Raw genomic sequence first — 23,874 nt, 5'->3', positions numbered from 1 at the left:
CGCGGGATACTGCTGGCGGCGGGAGGGACGCGGGAACGTCCCAAAATATCGGGACGTTCCCGCGATAAGTGGGACAGTTGGGAGGTATGGTATCCCCCCCCCCCCCCGCGGTGATTCCACTAGCCTAGGCCCCCCCCTTAAATCCACCCCTGCTTGGAACTGTGTTCCAAATACCAGGTTGGATCTGGGATTTTGGTGTAAAAAACAAGATCCTGGTTTGCTGCACATCACCTGCAAATAATCGGGGATATTGCTGCTAGTCTGAAAAGGATATAGGGATACGGGGACTTCAGCTATTGTGGAACTACAATTCTTCCCAGCATGCATCCCAAGACAGCTTGAAATCTACATGCAGTTAAGGAGTATGAGGGAGGCTTTGGGAGTGAGCATTGTGTACACTATAGCAGTGAGTGGGGCGGCGCTGGCTGGCTGCAGAGCTGCTGCTGCTACTGCGATGTCACAGTCTTCCTAGTTCGTGTCCTGGAGGTTTTGGCGCCAACCGCCAGGGGTCGCTGTGCGCTGTGCTGGGCGCCGGTCTCACACACTCTGAGCAGCGGCAGCAGCCCCGGGACAGGGGGACGCCTGACAGAGAGAGAGGGAGCGCGTGGCCAGTGAGCGCGTGTCCGTAGCCGTACCACCGCCACCTTCCCCCAACCGAGCCCGGCCTTCTCCCCAGCGAGGAGCCCCGGTATCGGGGTCACGTGCGTCCGGCTCCTGACAGCCGCCTCTACCGGGACAGAGAGGTCCCCGTTCCCCGACACAGCGGGTGCCGGATACATGCGGGGGGAGCCCGCCCTCCTCTGACTGGAGGTAAGAAGCCCGGCCGTGCGGAGTGCGGGGGTCCCCGGCCTCTCCTCCCTAGCTGCAGACTGGGCCTCGGCCTCCTTCTCCGACCAGGAGCCTATCCAGCAGCTGTCCCTGTCCTCTGCCCGCCCCCCCAGTGCTTGATTCACCACACACCCCCTACCCTCCCCCCTCCCGGGACAGCCCCGGCTTCCTCTCCGGCCTGCACTCAGGCTTTGCAGGGTGGCAGTACCCACAGCCCTGTACCCCACTGCGCAGTCGGCACTGACCCAGCTGCACCCGGCCCCCACATCAGGTATCCCCAAGCCCCCACCCCTCTCCCGGCACCCCGTACCCAGAGGCCCCGCGCTGTGGGGGCTATTATTGGGTTTCTGTTGTTGTTCCATTTGCCGTGTGTGTGACGTTCTGCTCTCTGACCACTAGAGACCGCTAGAGGAGCGTGGCAGACACTCCCGGGCAGCAGGATGGAGTTCCCTACCCAGCAGAAAGCCGCCGACGGCAAAATCATCTACCCCCCAGGGGTGAAGGAGATCACGGACAAGATCACTAACGATGAGGTGGTGAAGAGATTGAAGGTGAGGGATGCCGGGACCCGGCCCTGTGTATACACACCCCGGGGTGCCACTGGCTTATATGGTGTCCATGCTGCCAGCTGTTTTACAGGTGGCTGCACAGGTCACTATTGGGGGCATATGTTGTTCTGCCCCACATGGGCTGCCTCCATATGGTGCAAAAGTTCTACCAGCATGCTATCAGTTGTTTAGGGTCCCACCTGCTGTGTTATAGTATGGGGTCAGGTCAATGCTGGTGATGCCAGCTAGAGTTCACTACAGTGCTGCCTGTTCACCACATAGATCACATGACTTAGTCCACAGCCCCATAGAGGTGCATATTAAAATACAGTTTTGTATAGGTGTGCACTAAATCAGAGGCTTCCCTTGTAATTGAATTGAGCCCTATGTGTAAGCAGGCAGCGTCCTTGGATAGCCTTGGTTTTCTCTACATCGTCATTGGGCAGCAGAGTGCCCGGGGCCACAGTTCTTTCAAGCCTTATTGTTGAGTTTGCAGTCTCTCTGTGTACAGATGTATGTTAACGTTTTACTAAAGCTGAGCACACACTTAGCAGTTACTGATTGTTAACGCTGTCGGTGGTGCCATAGGGGGAACAGCAAAGTGCATACAGTCCAGGCATATCCAAACTATGGCCCTTATGAAACAACACATCCCAGCATGCCTTGCCATACTTTTAGCATTCTCTAATTGCAAAAATGTGGCAAGGCATGATGGGACTTATAGTTTCAAAACAGCTGGAGGGCCATAGTTTATACATGCATGGCATACAAGCTAAATGATCGGTGATGCTGCTCCTTGTGCAGTCTCTGATATGGTCAGATTGAGCTGCATGGTTGTACAACAGGTTAGGTAGTTAATGATATTGAGCATACATTGAACATCAGTCAATGTGACATGATTTATACCCCTTTTACACCCAAATCCTGGATCCGATCCGGTATTTGGAACACTGTTACAAGCTAGATTGGATCCGGGATTTGCACTATTTACACTGCAGTGCCGACCTGCAGTATAAACGCAGGTGGAGCTTGGAGATGACATCATCTTAAAGTGCTGGGACCGCCGATCACCCTGTCAGGACCGCTATTCGACGTACTGGGGGTAAGCCCAGCAGACAGAGGCTGTCTCCATGTTGACCGAAGGGTGCTGCGACCTCTGGACCCCCCCATTGCTGTAAACGCGAGCCATTCGGATGACCCGGTGTACCAGTTTACACTGCCCTCCACCCAGGTACTGCCCGTGTTCTACCCTGGTCAGGACCTGCTGTGTAAAGGGACACTGATTAACCCCTTTTACAACACCGCTGACCCGGGTTTTTGCGGCTGTGTAAAAGGATTATAAGTAAACTGATTGGCTGTACAGAGACAACCTCAGCATGCTGTTCTCCCTCACAACAGATCTATCCGTGGTAAATTGGCTGTGTTCGCTTTACCCACCCACCTCCAGTAATCTGTCAGAACAGCTGGGATGAAATATGTGCCCAAGACAGATTTTTTCTGTAGATTTGTGGTCCTATAGCTGATGAAGTCATGTCTCTATTTTTGTTCAAATTATATTGTGCCATTCGTTTAATCTGATGCTTTAAATTGGGAGTCTGTTAAGTGTTGTGTTTTCTGAATTGAAATATAGTTTTTTTTTTTTAGCTAAAAAGGGTATGCTAAAATATCAAATTATTGCAGGGATTCAACCTGCTGTTGGTTGGCAATGGAATATAGATATCTCACATAATGTTGCCATCCTATCCAGCCAACAGTAGAGGTGATTGAGGGCCATGCCCACAATCTTAAAATGGGTATGCACCTATAGATTATCTGTCCAATCTGTCTGGCCTGGACTAAAATCTGGTAATGAATGACCATGACAATCATTTGCTCCCAAATGGTGGAAAATAGACAAAAAGATTATTTGGACAAATCTGTTAGATTAAATGTATTTAACAGATTTGACTGAATGGCCATTGTCTGTTTTTCAGGGTTTGGAATTGCATTCTATAGGGATTTAGAGTACATGAGATTACAAAACGTTTCAGTGGCCTGATTGATCCAATTAGCAATTTAGATCTACAGGGGGCCTTTTTTTTGTGTAAAAGAACACATGTAAAGGCCCCCATACACTAGGGTGACTTGTCCTTAGGACAAGTCGCCCCCGACTTCCCCCTGAGCTTCCCCGGCTGCCATTTTTTACATGTGATAAATCGTCTCGATTTTATCACATGTAAAAACCCGGGGAGCAGGGGGGGCTGCTGGTGGGAGCAGGGGTGCTGGGGACGCTGCGGGGGACACAGGTGGCATAGAGCCGGGCAGAGGGAGCCGGGAGCTGTCAGTGCTAGAAAAAAAAGCCTACTGTATTCAATGAATGGGCAGCCTGTGATTGGCTGAGCGCTCTCTCAGCCAATTGCTGACTGGCTGAGAGAGCACTCAGCCAATCACAGGCCGCCCATTCATTGTATGGGCTTTTTTTTTTTTTTATTCAGTGCTGACGGCTCCCCCCGCCCGGCTCTATGCTGCCTGTGTCCCTCGCAGCGTCCCCAGCCCCCCCTGCTCCCTCCACCGCCGCACCGCCCCACTAGGTCCCAAGTCGGGTGGTCGGACGTGCAGCAGGTCCGACCACCCGACGCAGATCCGATGCGCACGGGACCGCGCATCGGATCTGAGGGGACATCAAAACTAGCTGATTTTGGTCTGATTTAGGCCAGATCCGACTGATCTGGCCTAAATCTGACCAAAATCGGCTAGTGTATGGGGGCCTTAAGTTTTGCCTGAACTCTGTAGAGGGGAGGTAGTGGGTCATCCAGTGAATGAACTATTTCAGTTTTAGCGCATTAAAACCAGCTTTGAAGTGAAGTTGTTAGTCATAACGAGTATCTATTTTTGCTTTCATAACATACGTCACTTTGTTCATTCATTGTACAGATCTTGTGTGTTCATTTGCTGTATAGTGCGTTTAGTTCCTGGTCATTTCTGCACTTCTCCAGTTTTTTCATTGTAAAATTCTACGTCAGTCTTATGCTGCCCATACACTGTGCGATTGCATTCAATGGGATCTCTGGTTCGATTTCCCTTGAAGCTCAGCATTCGATAAATCGCATGAAAAAAGCATTTTTTTGCATTCGATTTTGCATTCAATCATGCGATTTATCAAATGCACTGTTAGATAAAAAAAGAAGAGGAGGGCCAGGAAGTGACCAGAGCTCTTCAAGAATCACACATCGCCGTTTAGAAATATCGCATGCGCACAAAACCGCATTCGACCGCACATACAATTCGAGAAATATTATGTGCAGCACATAAGACCGCGAGACGCGACATTTGAGCGGTCGTGGCTGCGCATTGCGTCGAATGGTACACATTTTGTGCATACAATCATTCGATTTCTCGGCCAGATGAGTTCGACATCGAAGGATTGTATACAATATCTCACAAGTGTATGGGCAGCATAATATCTACTTTTAAAAGAAAGTTTAAGTTTAACCTTTTTACTGATGGAAAGGCATGTCTGAAAATAGTTTTTGTTGTCTTCGCATACACCATTCTCTTAAACAAGAGAATTCCTGTACATATATCTGTTTTAGTATACTGTTCAAATTTATTTCTCAAGCAAAACATTTCCGTCTTATTGGGTAGAATATATATATATATATATATATATATATCTATATATCTGGTCTGGCACTCCCCCACATATACAGTTACCCGGGTGCCTTCTGGAGACGATTGTAGTAGGTTTGAAATAACAGGCAGCGGCACTCAGTCGGGAAATTTTCAACGTGTATTTAAAAAATCACAGCATAAGGCAACGTTTCAGGGATTAACCGCCCCTTTGTCAAGGTGTAGTCACTACACCTTGACAAAGGGGCGCTTAATCCCCGAAACGTTGGCTTATGCTGTGATTTTTGAAATACACGTTGAAAATTTCCCGACTGAGTGCCGCTGCCTGTTATTTCAAACCTATATATATAATTTTTTTTAAATTCTTTTTATTGAAAAGCAAAGACATATCACATACAATAATTGACCACAATAAGTGAATCGTTACATTTGAGAGAAAAACATTTTCGCAGGGTATGTGGTTCTTAACATAAATTGGGGGATGAAGAAGAGGAATAACATCCCTATAGATTCATGTTGAGTAAACTCGGTCATAAGTATAATAGCTTTGCGTTTATGATTTTTTTTTTATAGTAAACATTAACCATAGGAAGAAAAAGGAGAGGAAACAAAGAAAAAGATACAGCAGGAATGGAAAGAAGGAAGGTGGAACACCACTTACCGGGGGGTGGGGTGGGGGGGTGTAATCTATAGTCAGTTAGGTTTCCATTGCGTTAGTCATGTAGTCTTTATATTCCAACCAGGCCGTGAGAGGATGGGTCTTTTGATTCTCGGTCTCTTAAGCCAGATGAATTCTATCACGAGGTGATGTACTGACCTGAACCAGGAACACGGAACAGAGATGGAGCATATAAAGCAATTTGGGGAGAGTGTTCATCTTAACAACATTGATCCTGCCTATCCAAGACAATTGTTTGTTGTGCCATCTGCTGTAGTCATGGCGAAGGGTGCTAAGAAGTGGCTGGAAATTTAGGGGAAGCAATTGGGAGAGGTCATTGGGTATCTTCACTCCTAAGTATGTTATATGAGGATTGCCAGGAGAATGGAAATTTGTGTTTAAGATAATAAGTGTAATAGAGGAGGAGGGGGCTGATATGTTAAGTGCACAAGATTTGGTCATGTACATTTAAAAATTTGAAAGTTGGCTATAGGTGTCTAGTTCGTGCATTAGATGGGCTAGTGAGGTATTTGGTATATGCTACAACAGCAGAAAAACCTGGGTCGATGCACGGGGACATGCATCGACCCGGCTTTTTTGCTAGTGGAAATACAAATCCTCTCCAAGCCGGTAGTTATTAAGTTGGACCTGTGAAGGTCCAGGGGCGGTGGAAACTGGTAAACCCGGATCCCATTCACTGCACTGTAAAGGCGCTGCTGGGAGATGCTATCAGCTCCCAGTGCTGCCCTGCCTCTCGATGTAACCTGCCCGTCTTAATGCTGGGTCAGGCTTCTAAATCCCAGGTGCGACCCGGCTTGCTAGTGGTGAAGGGTATAGGTAACACATGAATGTTTGGAGGCTGTAGTAAAACAGTGGGCACAGCCTGAAAACGTCCTGTGTGTGGGAGTAGGAAACGAGGGTTGATTTGAGATGCAGATCTTGGGCATTATATATCAAGTACTTGCGCTACATCCCGCCACCCATCGTGACGATACTAATCTCATACGTACTAACGCATGCGATTAGCAAGGCAAATGGCAGCTCTTCTCATAAGATCTGTGATTGCCTCTGGTACCAGGACTTCTGGATCTATGACCTTGGAGTTCCTCTGTGCATGTGCAGAGTGAGGCCAGTGTATGCTGGGAGGGATCTGTGAGATCCCTCATACATCTCTGCCGGGAGAAATCCATAGACTTCTATGGGGGTGTTACCCTCTGCAACTGAGCCCTGCTGGAGGGGCTTTAGTGCGTTCGGAAATGCAGTAAAAAAAGGCCTGTTTTTATCGCATCTCTTCTTTAGTATAATCATCCTGTGCCTTGTGTGGAGAGGATGAGTTGATAGAAGAGCAGCAGAAGATGAGGAATATCAGGCTTATTGCTGCGTTCAGAATAGACCATTGGGGTGAAAGTCTGTTTAAGAAAAACCTGTGAAATGAATATATAAATCCACAATTTTTTCAATGTCTTGTGTCAGAGATGCATTTTCTGGAACTATTTCTAGAATATATACATAAAAGAATTTGCAAACAGGTTGAATGTGGAGAACAAAGTACAATTTTGAGTCAGGGGTGATGGCTAGTCAGTAAGTCTGGATGTTTTTGAATCCTGGACTTTGTTGGAAAATGGTATGAATAATTAGGTTGACAATCAATAGGTCGACCGCTATTGGTCAAGAAGCAAAATGTTGACACAGGAAAAGGTAGACGTGAGTTTTTCTGGAGTTTTAGTGTCTGGCATACGTCCACATAGATCGCCAATTAGTGTAAAGCGTCCTCTCACATGGTGAGCGAAACTGCGTGCTCGGTGCCTTGCTATTCTTACTTGAGATGGATGGAGATGCAAGTTGGTTTAAAAAAAAAAAAAAAAATCACAACAGTCTATTAGCGGATCTGCCTTTCAGCCCAGTTTTCCAGTGTATATGGGCCTTAAGTTTGATGCCTTGTATAATATATTATCTGCATCTTTAACCCTTTGAGTGCTCACATCTGTGAGATGCGTAAAATATCGACTTTAAAACATTACAGGTCATTATGATGGATAAAGATATTTGCTTGACAATTTTCACACCAATTTTGACAAATTCACTTGGCACTCATAGGGTTAATACGAGTGCATAGGATTTTTTCATGGGCAAGTTGTCCTACAGCCTTCTTTACAGTGCTGTTCTAAAGTACTTTAGTAAAAGTACATTTGCTTAAAAGTAGAATTAGGAAAGTAAAACCTACATAATTATAAGATGTTTTGTACAAATATTTCTGATCCTTAAGCAAGTTTTGCACTTTTTTCCTCTAATGCCAGAACGGTCTCCTGTACTACGGCATAACCATCACATTAGGTGCTTGGTATTATATGCCATGCCTTGTGGCTTACTGCAGTCTCCGCTGCATTTATTCATTTGCTAGTAAACCTGTAACATCCTAGGGGGAATGCCATTCCCTGAAGTAGTGTCAGGATGAGCGTCATGTTGGGGATTTATCAGCTGTTCACATTACCCAGATAGAACGCTTTGCTGTGTCTTGCTGGTGATTTGGACTTTATGGGCGGTATTCAATGCTGCGGCGAGGGGGTTTTCTACAGCATTGATGGCTTATTCTCGGCGAGGAAATGCCGTCCAACCCCCTCGCAGTATACAAACGTCGAGGTTTGTCGCAAATGCAGTGAGTCCGCTGCATTTTTGTGGCGACCCCCACCGTTTTAATGGCCACGCTTGGTGTTTCCACCTTGCCAAAGGGAACCAGCGAGGTGGAAACAGTGAGTGAAGGGAAGGGGAGTTCAATACTTGATGGCGTGCTTTTCGCCGCTATACTGTAGCTCGCTGTCGGGGGCATTGAATACCCCTCTATATCCTATTGTAGCCTGTAAATCACTTTTTTAATAATTTTGTAATGTAGAGGTTTTGTCCCATTCGTTCATTACGTTGTATGTCACATTGTGTATATCCCACTTTATATTGAAAAGTTACTGGCCTCTTATATTTGGATCTGGGCTCCCTACATTTTGGAGAGGTTTGTCCAGTCTGGAAGCTAGGTCCCCCTTTGTGGCTAATTCACTTGCTTCCCATGGATTTAAACCTTTCCAATTTGCCCCTTATTTTCCAGTGCAAAGTTTCCCCAGTGTTTGTTTTATCACATTGCAAAAGTAATGAATGATTTAAATGTTGTAGGATTGTACAGGAGCCTTTTGGTGTATGCAACCTTAATACCATGTTCTCATTGCCATCCCAGCAAAAGCCTGGATTTTTGCTGTGGCACAAATCATCTCCGCTCCCAAACCCCCTTCACACTGCACCTTGGGCCCAGGAAATTCACAGGTCTGCCCCGTTCACACTGGTTCCCGAGTCTGCCCTACCAACAAGTGTAAGGAATCTAGGAACAGCTTTGGCTGGCTGTTGAAGGAGCAGCTTTGGCTGTCCACACGTGCACCACCACTCTTCCTCCGCTTGAGATCCTGCACCTTGGAGTTCTTACGAAGTGCTTTAAATTTGTTCATAACCTGTTGCAGGGTTTTATGAATGCCACGGGCAGACAGTATTTTTGAAATGTAGTAGCACACTGACAGTGCCATGCACTTGCTTCACTCCCCTCTCACAGCCAGCAGCTCCAACACCACCTCATCCCTCCACATGTCACCTGATCTCCTTCATCAATCAGATTGCTTTTTCAAGTACTTTGTGAAAAACCCAGGTTCACACTGGTGGACACCCGTGTAATTCCCAGTAATAACCCTGCAAAAAACCTATGTACAATTACTGGGGCATTACACCCGGGATTTTCACTCTCACCCGTTCACACTGAGACATGACACAGGAAACTACTGCTTGCCCTGGCCAAAACCCGGGTTTTTGCGGCAGTGAGACCATGGTTTCTCTACCGTCCAATGGGAAACTGGGTTCACTACTATGGGGATTGAGACCTCCGCAGGAGAGACAGGCACATAAAAGAACTTTCAGTGTGGGTGCACTGGCTCCTCCCCTCAATCTCCCTCCACTAGTCAGTTTTGAAAAATGTGCCTTAGGAGAGGCAGTGCTTTTTTTACGTCTTTTTTTTGCATCTGCAATAGCCAGCCAGCTGCTGCTAAGCGCATGCCTTCTGTCACCACTCACATTCCTCATTAATCTGACTGGTTAACTGAAGATAATGATTTTGCATTTGCTGGAAGGGCCAACTGTTTTATAACGGTTTGCCGGTGTTGACAAAACTTAATGTTATCTATATCAAAAATAGGGCTGGATAGGGTTGGAATCCTCGTTGTCAGAGGACAGCGAGGATTCCCCCAAACAACGAGGCTCGTGGCTAATGTAGGGAGCCTGCTGCATTTAGCCATGAGCCTGTTTTAAATACCACACACGTGGAAATGGCATGTGCTGGGGGTCAGTTGAATACTGACCATGTGAGCTGTGACAGAGAAAAAAAGTCAGCACTGTCAGAGGCACAAGTTGCATCAGATTTCCCTAGTACTACCCTGCCAGCTCCCTGGGAGTCCTTCCATCCCAATTGGGATGGAAAGACTCCCAGGGAGCTGCCAGGGTAGTACTAGGGAAATCTGATGCAACTTGTGCCTCTGACAGTGCTGACTTTTCTCTGTCACAGCTCACATGGCCAATATTCAACTGACCCCCCTGCACATGCCATTTCCACGTGTGTGGCCTTTAAAACAGGCTCGTGGCTAAATGCAGCGGGCTCCCTGCATTAGCCACGAGCCTCGTTGTTTGAAAAAAATAAATAAATACAAGGTAACATACAGGGTGTGTTGATAAAATTCAGCATGAATAGGGATATAGCTGGTAGAACTAAAATCAGCATCAGTTCTGAAGTAGGTGTCGAAATTGTCGAGGAGACTGAAGATGAAGTAGAGGAAGGGAAGAACAGGGCAGGAGCGCTGGTGAGGTAAAGAGGTAGGGTGAGTACGTGAGGAAGGAGGACACTACTCATAAGTTAACAGACTAAAAGGAGGTGGGTGGACCAACGAAAAACAATAGGATAAGTAGGAACGGATGGAGAGGTAGGGTAGGCACGATAGGAGGAACGAAAGAGGTCCAAACTGTGTCCAAATTTGATGTGCCATTTTTACATGCGATTTATGAAAGGGCTCCCAGGGAGCTGCCTGGGGGAGTTCAAGGGAAATAAGATGTGATATATCACAGATGCTAAAAAGCAGCCGCAATGTTTACTGATGACTGCAATTCCGATTTTATTATGTGCAGCAGTTTCAAACTCCAGATCCAATCCAATGCGCATGGGAACGCGCATCAAATTGGATTTCAAGCACACGTGATTTGGGGGGCGGCGGCGCAGGTTATATTACAATACACTGTATTCTGTGCTTTTGCATATAATGTATCCTATGCGAACCCAGTCATGGCTGCGGAATTCAATAAATCTCTGTGGCAGCCATGACTAGCTCCTGATCAGATGCTCACAGGACAATATATCGGAGGTAAAACTCAGGCGATGTGGCACTTTTCCTGCGGCTTATCAGCCTAATGGGTCGAAATCTTGTGAAAAAGGGCCATAATGTAAAAGTGTATGGGCATGTTTAGCATTTCCAGTAGAAGTACTGGCTGTCTGTTTCAATTTAGAACTCCAATCAGGTTGGCTGGTTTAAACCAAATGGTTAGTGTTGGTTGTTGCTTTTGTACTATTGTAAAGGTTCCCCCTGGTATTCCACATTCTTGTTGCTTATAGTCTTCATTTGATTGAGCTGAACTAATGCAATTATACATTATACAACTGAACTATTGGTAGGGGAAGCAGGTGAAACAGATAAGAGAGGTGTTTGTATTCAGGTGCGCTCAACTTTATTTGTGTCCATATGATGAGGGATGCATTTTGTGTTGTATATGGCTGCATGTGCTTGGATCTATGGGGGGAATAGACCAATCTCAATATGGTAACATAAGATCAGAGAGGAACTAAATCTGCCTAGCATCAAGACACCTCAAACTCCTCCCCTAATAATCCTATAGGGCAGGAGAAAACCACAACAAACCTTCTCAATCTTAAACCACTCCAACACATTAAAAAGGCAATACACACAAACACCTTGTTATAATCTCATTCAAGTTCATTTCAAAACCTCCTGTGTATTGTGTTTTATTATGTTAAATCTACTTAAATGTATTCTGATTTAATAACAATAATTAGTAAAAAAAACAATGTTTAACAGTAGTAATGGTAAGAAGGAATTTTTTTTTTAATCTTTGATACAAAAAAAAATAGTTTTCTTACAAACTTTATTTTTTTAAACCTGGTGACAGATACCTCCCAAAATCTTTAGCTTGGCTCATTTGTTGTGGGTTTTTGTTATAATTAAATACTTTGGTCCCAAATCAATATTATAGTAACATTACAAATATTCAGGTTGATTTGTTGTAGCATGGGTTACCTTTACTCATCTGGCCATTTTGAGTAAATAAAGAGGAATCATTTTTTTTGTAATCTTCGTTCTAACTTTCCTATAAATATTTTCCAAAATAATGATTTATTAATACAAATTGTACTGCAAATTGTAGTTGTATTGGTTTAATAGATTTGTTTTTCCTCTGTTAGATGGTGGTTAAAACATTTATGGATATGGACCAGGATTCTGAAGATGAAAAACAGCAATATCTCCCTTTAGCCCTGCACCTGTCTTCTGAATTCTTCCTCAGGAATCCTAACAAAGATGTCCGACTCCTTGTAGCCTGCTGCTTGGCTGATATCTTCAGAATATACGCACCAGAGGCACCATACACCTCACATGACAAACTAAAGGTGAAGTACTGGGAGATCAGGCCCTTCTCTAGGGATGTGAGGCTGGGTAGATGAAAATGATCTTAAGAGCGGTTAGAAAATGAAGTAATAATAAAAAAAAGTTGTCAACCCCTCCCTGGTCGTTTCTGTATGAAAGGTGTTCACTGGCTGATTCAACAATGTGATACGGTCTGGTGTTAACGATTATGCTGGCAGGGCAGATTAAGCGAATGGAAAATGAGGAAAATAAAGATGGGGTGAGGGTTAATTAAGAGAAGATGATTGGAGGGTGGGTGATAGTGACAGTGTTAAGTTGCCCATACACGGTACAATTATTGTATACAATTTGGACGAGATTGCATAGGTTTTGTAATGAGATGAGATCTAGTACAAAAAGTATGTACAGCCGCTCTGTTTTATTACTACCTGAATTTGAAAAAACGTAAAATTTGCAGAAAATCTAAAAAATTTTGAGTAAATTATAGAGCTTTCATAGAGCTTTCATTATGTTTTATTCTTATTGTCAGTCTGTCATTTCTCTCCTTTCTCTTTTGTGCAGGATATATTCCTATTTATAACAAGGCAACTGAAAGGCCTGGAAGACACAAAGAGCCCACAGTTCAACAGATATTTTTACCTGTTAGAGGTACAGATTTGTTTTGTCATATTTTTTAAAAGTGGTGTACATGTGCGGAATGCTGTTTCTGGTGCCTGCTTGTATGTCACCGTTGTGAAAAGATCCGATTGTGTCCAAGTTGGTTTGTCCTGAAGAATCTTACAGTATTCTTACCATGGATGTAGTTGATTGGCAGCTGCATATGAAGTGCTCAGGAGAAGTACATGCGACCCTGCTCCCCGAAATCCCATCCGCCCAACCCTCCACTGCCGGGTCCTTGCAACCGCCAATATTGCTTAGTACACACCGGCTAGTGTGTACTTAGGTTATCTTAAGATATACCTTAAGACGGTTCAGGCAGTGTGTATCAGTCCTGACCAACATTTACATACGCCACCCAGTTGCTCTGTCAATCACTGCCGGTTTGTGCACGTGTGTACAGTCAGTTGGTAAATCGCCCATACGCACAGCACGAACGGATGTGCTACACTGCAAACACCTATAGGTGTGTGAACTACATATTTAAGACACATTGTTGGTACATATTGGGCCCGATTCAGATCTGCTTGCTTGGCTGCGTTCGGTTCCCAGCAAGAAGGTCAACGCTGCCTCACCAGTCTGTCCCCTCACCCCTGTGCACGGCTACAAATGCGTTTGTAGCCGTGCACACAGGGAAATCCATACATAAATCTTAATCATCGAATGGATTCCCCCCTGCTTATAGCCGCAGTCTAGGCTGACTCTGCAGCTGCCAAGGCCGTGTGGAGAAGGTCACTACTGGCATCAGCGGCCCTCCCTCCCAATGGCAGGCAATGCCTGCTTTTTCCGGGGCACCAAAATGCCTGGCGCCTGACAAACACTTTGCATACGGCCTGCGAAGGCTAGCTTTTCCATGGTCCGTTGGCAAGGGGACCCTGGTCGTGCGCACAGTGTTACTATGTGCGGTTTACGATGATCAGAATGGCTGTGAATTTGCAGCCCTCTGAACTGGGCTGAATCAGTCCCATTGGCCTATGGCCCAGCAGTATATCAGCCATTCAATTGAACTGCTTTTTTATCTGCCTGTGTGATAAGTTTGTCAAATATTATTTACTGCAGTTTTACTTGACTAATCAGGTATCATTAAATTGTGTTTCTAAATGCACTTTCCTCTCATCTTTCAGAATTTAGCATGGGTCAAATCTTACAACATTTGTTTTGAATTGGAAGACTGCAATGAAATATTTATTCAGCTCTTTAAAACTCTATTTTCAGTTATTAAGTAAGTTATATCCTTTACTATGTGCTTTCTCCATGACCTTTTTAAATACAAATACTTCTACTTTTTAACTTGTGCCTCAAGTTGATATTTAATTTATACATATTATTTCTCAGTATTTAATCAGGTCTCATATTTCGCCTAGGTGTGAAATCGGCACTTTTCTCTATTTTGGCAGGAAAGTGGAAACAAAAACAAGGATTGGCGGAAAATTTGCCGACACAGGTGTTTGCACCGGTAAAAAAAACGTAAAAAGAAAATCTGCCCTTAAACTGAATAGAATGAATCCCCATTCACCCTTTTAAGTTTAATATGGGGTACACTCCAGGACGATTTGGCCCAAAATGAGACAATTTAGATACAATCTCGACCAATTGTATGTAAATTGGCCATGTTTTGGGCCATTTCACTGCCGTTCTGATGCGATCCCGATCCGATGCGCGGCCCCGTGGGTCGTTGGGTCTTTTCTGAGATCCTACCTGCAGCAGGTAGGATCTGAGAAACGACCATTGAAGTGGGTGCGGATCGTGATCACATCAGGTGCATTTTCTAAATGGGCCGTAGGCTCCGTCAGCGTACGTTCCTGTAACGACCCGCTCATGAGCTGCATCGTGCATTAGGGCGGATTTTATTTTGACTTTTTATTTTTACCGCTGCAAAAAACACCTGTGTTGGCAAATTTTCCGCCAATCCTTGTTTTTGTTGCCACATTGCTGCCAAAGTTGCGGCTGTTTTCAAAGCTTTTTGAGGCGTTTTTTTGCCTATGCAGTTTGGCTGAAAAGCATTGACAAAAAATGCAATATTGAATGCAATTCAATAGTGGCAAAAACAGCAGCAATTGAATAGTCTGAGATCAATATGGTTCAGTTTTTTGGCTGTGTGAATATATGTAACTAATTGAATATCCCCCTATGAGGTATTCAATGCCCCTGACAGCAAGCTATAGACGGCGAGAAGCGCCGATAGCTTGCCGTCAGTATTTAACGCAGTACCCTTCACTCGCTGTTTCCACCTCGCCCTTTCTCTGGGGTGAGGTGGAAACAGCGATTGTGACCATTAAAACGGTGGTTAATCTTGCCGTTAAAGGGGATCAAGATTTGTCCCTTACATTGAATACAAGAAGGGGGTTTTGGAGGCAAAGATGGCTTGTTTTCGGCTACGGAAAACCATCCTCTTCGTACAAACCCCCTTGCCGGCTGCATTGAATACCCACCTATGACTTCAATCTATATCCCCATCTAGTGGTTGTTAAAAGTTTAAGCTTAATAATAAATCACTGAAACATTTCGGCCACTTCTATGGATCTCTGGTCTGAGGAGTTAGTCTAGTGCAGGCCTGGCCAACCAGTGGCTATCCAGCTGTTGTGAAACTACAAGTCCCAGCATGCGTTTCCACTGTTTTGCTAGTAGGGAATGCTAAAACTATGGCAAGGCATGCTGGGATGTATAGTTTCACACCAGCTGGAGGGCCACAGGTTGGCCAGGCCTGGCCTAGTGGTATAGTAACAGTGTAGATAATACATTTTCATTTGTTTTTATAGTTTTAGAGCTAGTACCTAATTCTTGGACATTTTCTCCATTTATTTAGTAACAGTCACAACCAGAAGGTTCAGATGCATATGTTAGATTTAATGAGCTCCATTACCATGGAAGGAGATGGCGTAACACAGGAATTGTTGGATTCTATCCTCATTAATCTCATCCCTGCTCATAAGGTCAGTACCCAAGTATTTTAAAATGAAGCCTCTTATTTTATTCACTCACTTTGGTGTTGACTGTGTAAACTAGTGTGTATGATATATTTTAACAATGGTCAGACAGTTGCAAAAGGAAATATATGTACTTGCTGATTAAATTGTTAAGTCTTAAGGTGCCCATACACTAGTAAGATTTTTCTTCAGATCTGGCTGGTTGGAATTAAACCATGGTTATGGATGAGTGACAGTTTGTCAGTTTTCCAGCATCTCCAAGCAAATGGTCAACTGTCATTTGCTCTCATCCATAACCATGTTTTTGTTCCAACAAGACAGATCTGAAGATAAATCTGCGTGTGCATGGCCACCTTTAATTTCCACTTTGAGTGAATGAAAAAATGTAATTATATCAAATTGCATAAAATGCAATAACTAAAAATATATATAATAGGTTGCATTGTAAAAGGCCGCCATCCACTAGTGTGATAGATTGCAGCATTCCGTCCGAATCGTATAAATCAGGCATGTCCAAACTGTAGCCCTCCAGCTGTTGTGAAACTACACATCCCAGCATGCCTTGCCATAGTTTTAGCATTCTCTAATAGCAAAACTGTTGCAAGGCTTGATGGGACTTGTAGTTTCACAACAGCTGGAAGGCCATAGTTTGGACATGCCTGATTTATATGATTCTGACGGAATGCTGCAATCTATCCCATTGAAAAGTGACACATCGCGTGTGATTTATCTGCGATTGTGATGCAAAGCGAGTTCCCATGCGCGTTGAAGGTCCTACGGGTGTCCATGAATATTCATGGCAGCCCATAGCCCTTGCTGGGATTGCATGCAATACATTGTATGTAAAAGGAACACCGGGTGAGTTGGCGTGGGGTATTACATGCGGGTTACTGCAGCTATACATTGTCCTAGTGCAGCGGTTCTCAAACTGTGGGTCCTGACCCCAAAGTAGGTCCCGACCTTCTAAGCATGGGGTCGCGATGTTGCTGACCATCAGGCTGGAGACTTTTCTAATCTTGGTCAGTGATTCAAGTAGTCTGCAAAATCTATTGAATTGTCTGTTACTTCAGACTCCTCCCATCATTTTGTGCCTCCACAATGCTGCCATGTATGTGTTGTCTGCTGACTACACATGTGATGTGATGATCTTCTGCAGTAACTTGCTGCGGTTCTGTAATTATTTTTATTGTCTGATAGGGTCCCAGAGCAAAATAGATTGAGGACCCCTGTCCTAGTGGATGAGGACCTTAACCTATTGCTTTGACTTTGCCCAAGAACCATGCTGTAAAGGGAATCGTTATTTTACGGTTACTATTGTAATATTTGCAGTACTGCTGGTGGAATACTTGGCTGACAGTGTGACCTTAAAGCATTATCTATAGTGTTCACTCCAGCTTTTTTTTTTTATTTTTGCTGGGCGCTGCAGCCTACCTTTTTTTTTTTTTTTTATAATTAGTCACAGTGTCCTTTAAATTTCTTCACTGTGCGCTCTTCCGTCACACTGACAAGCTGCTGAAAGGGGGAGGTGAATGCAGCTAGAAGAGCTTACCGGCTGCTCCACTCAGAGCAGTGTGTCGGCTCTTCCGGCCGCATCCCATCCCTTACCGCCCTGACACGCTGCTGAACTCCCCTGCTGAGAGCAGCGTGTCCGCTTTCCAGGTGCTCCCCTTCACAGCATATAATCTTGGGGGTGAGGGAATGGCCTGATCAATTTGGGGGGGATCGCCTGCTCGATGGGCAAGCACCCTGTCCTAAATATATCCTGGGGTGAACACTAATCTACATAAGAACATTTTGTATGGCTGTGGGTGTCTACAAATATATATTTTAGGCTAAGGATACAAGTCATGTGAATGAATTTGATTGGTTGTCAGGATATATATAAAAATGTTTTTGGTCCTTGTGTCTGGAACCAAGTTGCATTTCTAGTTATAAAGTTACAATGGTTGTAAAAATGGGGTAAAAAAAGTAATACTTAGGTTCTTGTTATAACAGAAGTATAATGTTGTGTATATTGTAATCAAGAGATTTTCGTATGCACAGCTTTGCTAAGGTCACAGTATGTGAGTGAGGGACAGTTCTTGATCCAATGTGAGGGACCCCACAAAAGCTTAGCTGCTAATGATGCGAATTCCCAATTATACAGGAATGCTTTCTAGGTGAATAGGAATGCACACGTGGTGAGGTGGAAGTAGGCAGTAGGATAGGGTTGGAGGGTAAGGCAATGGATGTATGTGGGTACGGCATAAGAATAGAGGCAGAGGGGTTGGTGTATAAAGAGACTGGCAGTGTGACTGGGTACATTTGTGGTGGTCATGTGTACTACTTGTTTAATTGTCCAACTTTTGTCCTTGTATGTTCATTCATTGTTGTTCATTCATACATATACTAAGAACTTTACCTTACAGAGTGTTACACACTCTTTTTTATATTATCAGAATCTAAACAAGCAAGCGTTTGATCTTGCCAAAGTGCTCTTAAAGAGGACGGTCCCAACAATTGAGCCATGCATCGCAAATGTAAGTATTGGCCACGGCTTATGTGCAACTGTTTGTTTGTATTCTGGTTCTATTCATATATCAGGATGTACTGATGTTACTGTCCCTGTAAGCTCCACATTCCAGTGCTTCCTTGCTGACACTGCTTGGCACCAAGAGGCATTTGTTGGGCTCATACTTCAGATATTTTCCATCTTGGTAAAAGCCCCTACTTATTTTATTAACACAGTTTGTATAAAGCAGTGCTGCGGTCTGCTCACGGTCAGTACTAGCTGTCATATTTTACCCCATTGTTTAGGTTGTGGGGACAGCGCTTTTACTATGATGTGATAATGGGCTGAAGTTTATTACAAAAGTTTTAATTTTCAATAAACAAATGTGGTAATGTGATGGCCTCTGAGTACTGACAAGCAAATAAAATTGCTTTGTCACTGTTATATCAGCCATGTAGCTATGTGTGATACAAACATGGGTCATACACAGGGTTAGTTAAGCCCCATTACTGAGCAATCTAGAAATAAAACACTGATTGGTCCGTTGTATTCCCAATGGCGATGTGCGGTCCTACGCCTTGCAATCGCCCGCAGAGATAGACATTGCATGCTTAGAAAAACACTGCTCAGCACAGATCGTGGGTGCGTCGCTTGTGTGCTGACCGATCTGAGTTTAAGCACCTTGCTCAGCACGGAGGTGGCGAATGGGGCTTAATAGCAGCCTTCTTAGAGCAACCCCATAGTGCTGCTCCATATGGCATGTCAGGACCAGCATCTCATGCACTATACTAATGCTAGCTCCCTTATGCCTCTCACAACAGAAATATATACTGGTAGACGCTCAGTCAGTTTAGAGATATAACTCAGGTGCCTGAAAGGGAGGGGTTATACGGATTAAGAAAAGACAAATGGGTTTCCTCCAGAACACTGATACCCTTTTCACATTGCACTTGTATGCCGGTATATTGCCATTTTTTTTGCATTTTGAAACAGTCCCCAGTCAATTTACCGGTTACAGAATAACGGCATTTGAAAACGTTTTAAAAGCAGGATCCTACTCGGTTCTGAGATGTTTTTCCTGCAGTCTGAACAGCCCAGAACCGGTTTGAACTACACATGATAATCTGCACAAGGGTCATTGGTTGTCTCCCTGCATGTTGTCACTGCCCACAAGCAGGAATTGCACAATAGTTTTATTGCAAAGAAACCGTTTTTTTTTTAATGGGTGAAACAGGTTGAATGTGAAAGGTACAAAAACGGTATATAAACAGTAATATACTGGTTACAACATGAAATGTGTAGGGGTTTAACTGGCTTTTGACACGTTTTATGAAAAAACTGGTTGAAAGCAGGGTTGCAATGTGAAAGCAGTATGAATTATGTCAGTAACCAGATTTAAAAACCATATGGTAAAGGGATTCAGAGATCTTGGTTACATATATTTGCAAATACATGGTTTTGAGCCATTAACATGTGGCTCTATATTAATTAATTATAGGACCCACATTGGGGTTAGCATGGGTTTATGGTGCGGTGCCCATGGATTGGTGATGCTTGGTGCCTCTGAGGTGGCACACTATTACATTCTACTTAACACTTCTCTCTTGCTAGTAATCTCCCTAACACTATGATTAATACTGTATTTGCATTTAGCACTTTTGTGTATCTTTTTGTACACAGCTCTGGCTTTTTAACACGAACACTTATAAACCTTTTAGTGTGCTGCTCTAGGCTTATGCTAATTGTTGGAGGCACCATGCGGCACCTAGATATAGCAATAAAGACCCCCAATACTCAGAGAGGCCTTGGCCATTAGTTTTGGGGCTTCCTCATGTAATATCAAATATATGTAACCAAGATCTCTGAAGCCTACTAACATGTCATTTTACACTTTGGTTAATGATCTTATTCAGTGTGCTGGGGCAAACAATAATTATTATAATTTTTTTTTTATGGCCCAGAAATTGCATATCTTTTATTCAAAGCCCATAGGGGTGCTTTCAAAAAGACAAAATCTCTGGACTACTGCAAGTGCGGCATTTCTGCAGTTGAAACTACCCCAGTCTGGTCATCTGCCAGCTGAAGTTGTGCTCGTGTTTGTATAGAAACCTTTCCCTTTTTGTTTCATATAAAATAACAGTTTGAAATGTTTTGCTTATTTTCTACCCCATCTTTTTTTAGTTTTTCAACCAGGTTTTGGTGCTCGGCAAATCATCTGTGAGCGACCTCTCGGAGCATGTGTTTGATCTCATTCAAGAACTTTTTGCAATAGATCCTAACTTGTTGGTTTCTGTGATGCCACAGCTGGAATTTAAGCTAAAGGTAAGAATGCTATTTTGAGTTTCTTAATACAATTACCAAAGCATGTACTCACAGCAATTACTCACAGGGATCTAGTAATGCAGTATATGATGCTTTTCTTTTAAAGTAGTTTCTAGCTAAAAAGGATCAACACTAAATTCTGCTAATTCACACAGCAAGTCTCCCATACTCTCAAGCACTGTCTCCTTCATATTACCTCCTCCTTACTATCAGGCAGCCTACTGTAGAGGAATAAGTTGGGAATACTTAGTAACATGTTTTATACAGCACCTTTTTACATTTATTAATGTTGTTCTGGCTTCCTCTTCGTCCTTTTGGCACTATTTCATTAAAAAGAAATGTCCTTCTTAATCATGTAATGTAAGCGACAGAATAAATGATAACTGATATTGATGAATTTATAAAACTGAATAATTTCTGCATGTAAAGCTTTAAAGTGTATATTAATTTTTCATTCATGCCAATGGTGGTCACTGGGACAGTGGGGTGTGGGTGGAGCTTCAGCTACAGGCACCAAGTAGAATAGAGTTCTTCAAGTGCAGCCCAGGCTCCTCCTCCTCCACGCCCCTACAGGCTTCAGTTGTTTCTTGGTGCCTCAAGGCACAGGTACCATGGGACAGGGCTCCGTGCCCTGTCTGATATCTTTATTTTTTTTTTTTTTCTATTTTTACACGGAGACAGCGTTACGCTGCTCCCCTGTGGCTGGCAGCGGCGCGCTGACTTCCATAGCCAGACCCGCCGCTCTCCTCATGACACGGAGGACGCCGCGCTCCACCACAGGTAAGCGGGCCCTCCATGTGAGGTGACGCACACACCTTTTAAGTGCGCACCGCTAGCGGTCGAGTCACCGGGCGGGGTGCAGCCCGGGTGACCCTGGCAGTGGCACCCAGTCCTTTCTGCGCGGCCACTAGACAATCAGGGAGCCGTACTGTGGAGCGCCATTTTTGTTAATGGCGCAGGGCACTGATGGTTCCAGGGGAGGCGGGACCTTGATCCACAGCTCCCCGCCTCCACGCTCAGAGCGGCATAACGCTGGTTTCCCGCCTGAGCTTAGCTTCCCCACGCCCCAGCAGCGTACTGAAGACGCCATTACGCGGGACTACACGGTGGGAGAAGTGCACCAGAATCCCTGCTCCGCTACACGCTACAGGAACAGGTTTTTCAGCAGCCCTCTGTACCTCAGTATTTAGCTGAGAGTCAGAGAGTATAGTGTCTTTTCTACTGTCATCCATCTGTATACCTTTATAGTTTCAGAGGGTGTTACTGTCCACTGTATTATTGTTACTCAGTGCACACAGGGCCTGTCTGTGTTAACATGTCACAGAAAAACCCCAAAGCAAAGCCAGCTAGGGATACACCTAAACTGCATGCTTATACATGCGCTAACTGTAAGGAGAATTATTCCTCCATACAGGAGCAAGCTGGTTTGTGTGAACGCTGTTCTGCACAGGACTCCCTGGGGGGCCCCTCAGTCCCAACACATGGGGAACCCAGTTGGGCTTCCACTCTCTCAGCAGCCATGAAGGAGTTAGCAACTCAGTTAGCTGCAAACAGAGAGTCTGCTGCGCAGCCATTGCCAGCTCAGCCTGCTGTTGCTGCATCAGAGCCATCCTGGGTACAGGGTTTATCCTCCTCTGTTCAGGATTTAGTCCAAGTGTCTGCTTCTCTGCAGTCTGCATTGAGGGCTCCACCTAAACGCAAAGCACAGGCCCCTTTAGCTTCTAATCAATCAGATGCTGGGGATGACCTGGACGACCAGGTGGGGGTCGACACAGACGATGATCCTGACATAGATGATGTCGACATAGATGAACCTGACAAGGAGGAAAGGATGACCCAGTCCAGAGTAGACTCCTTAGTTAAGGCTGTTAGGATGTCTCTCAATATTCAGGACACCCAGGCCACAACACCTGACACACTTCTTTTTAAAAAGAAAAAGGAGTTGGCTCTTTTTCCCTCAAATTCAGACTTAAATGAGGTTTTATCTGAAGCGTGGCAACACCCTAACAAAAAGTTTTTAGTGTCCAAACGCCTGATTTCCTTCTTTCCGTTCGCGCCAGCGGACCGTAAGAAATGGGAGGAGCCTCCACAGGTTGATGCTCACGTGGCCCGCCTAGTTAAGGCTACTACCCTTCCCATCCCTACAGTGGCCTCTCTTAAGGATCCTACTGATAGGAAGATTGAGCACTGCCTAAAGTCTGTGTTTTCCAATGCTGGCGTGTCAGCAAGACCGGCTATGGCTTCAGCCTGGGTGGCAAAGGCGATTGCAGCTTGGGCTGACTCCCTACAGGAGCAGATATCCTCAGGTACACGTCGCTCTGAATTGTTATCAACGGTGGACCTCATTAGGGAAGGGGCCACATACCTGGAAGAGGCAGCGATAGATGCAGCGGCACTCTCCTCAAAAATTTCTGCCTCTTCAATTGCTGCCCGACGTGCACTGTGGCTGCGCACTTGGAACGCAGATTCTGATTCCAAAAAGGCATTAGAGGCCCTTCCATTTTCAGGGGAGGTACTGTTCGGCTCTGAGCTGGACAAGATTGTAGCCACCATTGCAACGTCCAAGACAGCTTTTCTGCCTTCGGCACCAGCTAGGCCTAGATCTCAGTCCTTTCGGACCTTCCGTCCACAGGGGAGACCCAGGGGTCAGCCTTCATCAAGGGCGCAGCCCGCCACAAGGCGTCCATCCGCTCCCAAGACCAAACAGTCCTGGGCGGGTCGCCGTCAGGCCCCAAAACAGGCCGACAAGCCCTCAGCATGAGGATCAGGCGGCCCACCAACCACATCAGGTGGGCGGTCGCCTGTTGTCATTTGCCGGGGTTTGGCAGGCCACTACCACCGACAGGTGGGTAAACACCATAGTGACCCAGGGTTACTCCCTCTCCTTTCAGGGACGTCCGCCATCTCGGTTTTTCACAACAAGCATGCCCAGGGAGAAGGACAGAGCGGCTGCTCTGACCAGCTCCATTCACTCCCTGCTGGCAGCAGGGGTCATAGTGCCTGTCCCGCTTTCTCAGCGAGGAGCAGGTTTCTACTCAAGCCTGTTCCTGGTGACAAAGCCGGACGGGTCATTCCGGCCCATCCTCAACTTGAAAGGCCTGAACAA

The 23,874-nt window shown here is 45.0% G+C and overlaps 1 protein-coding gene across 4 annotated transcripts in view; it reads left to right on the top strand.

Moving 5' to 3' along the window:
- The first annotated feature begins 498 nt into the window (after positions 1–498).
- PDS5A (PDS5 cohesin associated factor A) overlaps positions 499–23,874 on the top strand; it is a 78,662-nt gene continuing 55,286 nt past the window's right edge. For 2 of the 4 annotated variants that reach the window (XM_083164088.1, XM_083164016.1), the window contains exons 1-8: positions 499–810; positions 1,228–1,379; positions 12,191–12,394; positions 12,933–13,019; positions 14,153–14,250; positions 15,835–15,961; positions 18,364–18,474; positions 20,628–20,768. In XM_083164088.1, the coding sequence (XP_083020214.1) occupies positions 1,269–1,379; positions 12,191–12,394; positions 12,933–13,019; positions 14,153–14,250; positions 15,835–15,961; positions 18,364–18,474; positions 20,628–20,768 (879 nt within the window). In that variant the 5' untranslated portion in view covers positions 499–810; positions 1,228–1,268. The remainder of the gene's footprint in view (positions 811–1,227; positions 1,380–12,190; positions 12,395–12,932; positions 13,020–14,152; positions 14,251–15,834; positions 15,962–18,363; positions 18,475–20,627; positions 20,769–23,874) is intronic. The other 2 variants (XM_083164159.1, XM_083164233.1) reach the window with 2 other exon arrangements.

Source organism: Crinia signifera, chromosome 1, assembly GCF_055691185.1.
Source record: "Crinia signifera chromosome 1, ASM5569118v1, whole genome shotgun sequence".
Classification (NCBI taxonomy): Eukaryota; Metazoa; Chordata; class Amphibia; order Anura; family Myobatrachidae; genus Crinia; species Crinia signifera.
The sequence above is the reverse complement of the archived record's forward strand: the minus strand, read 5'-3'. Positions and strand labels throughout refer to the sequence as shown.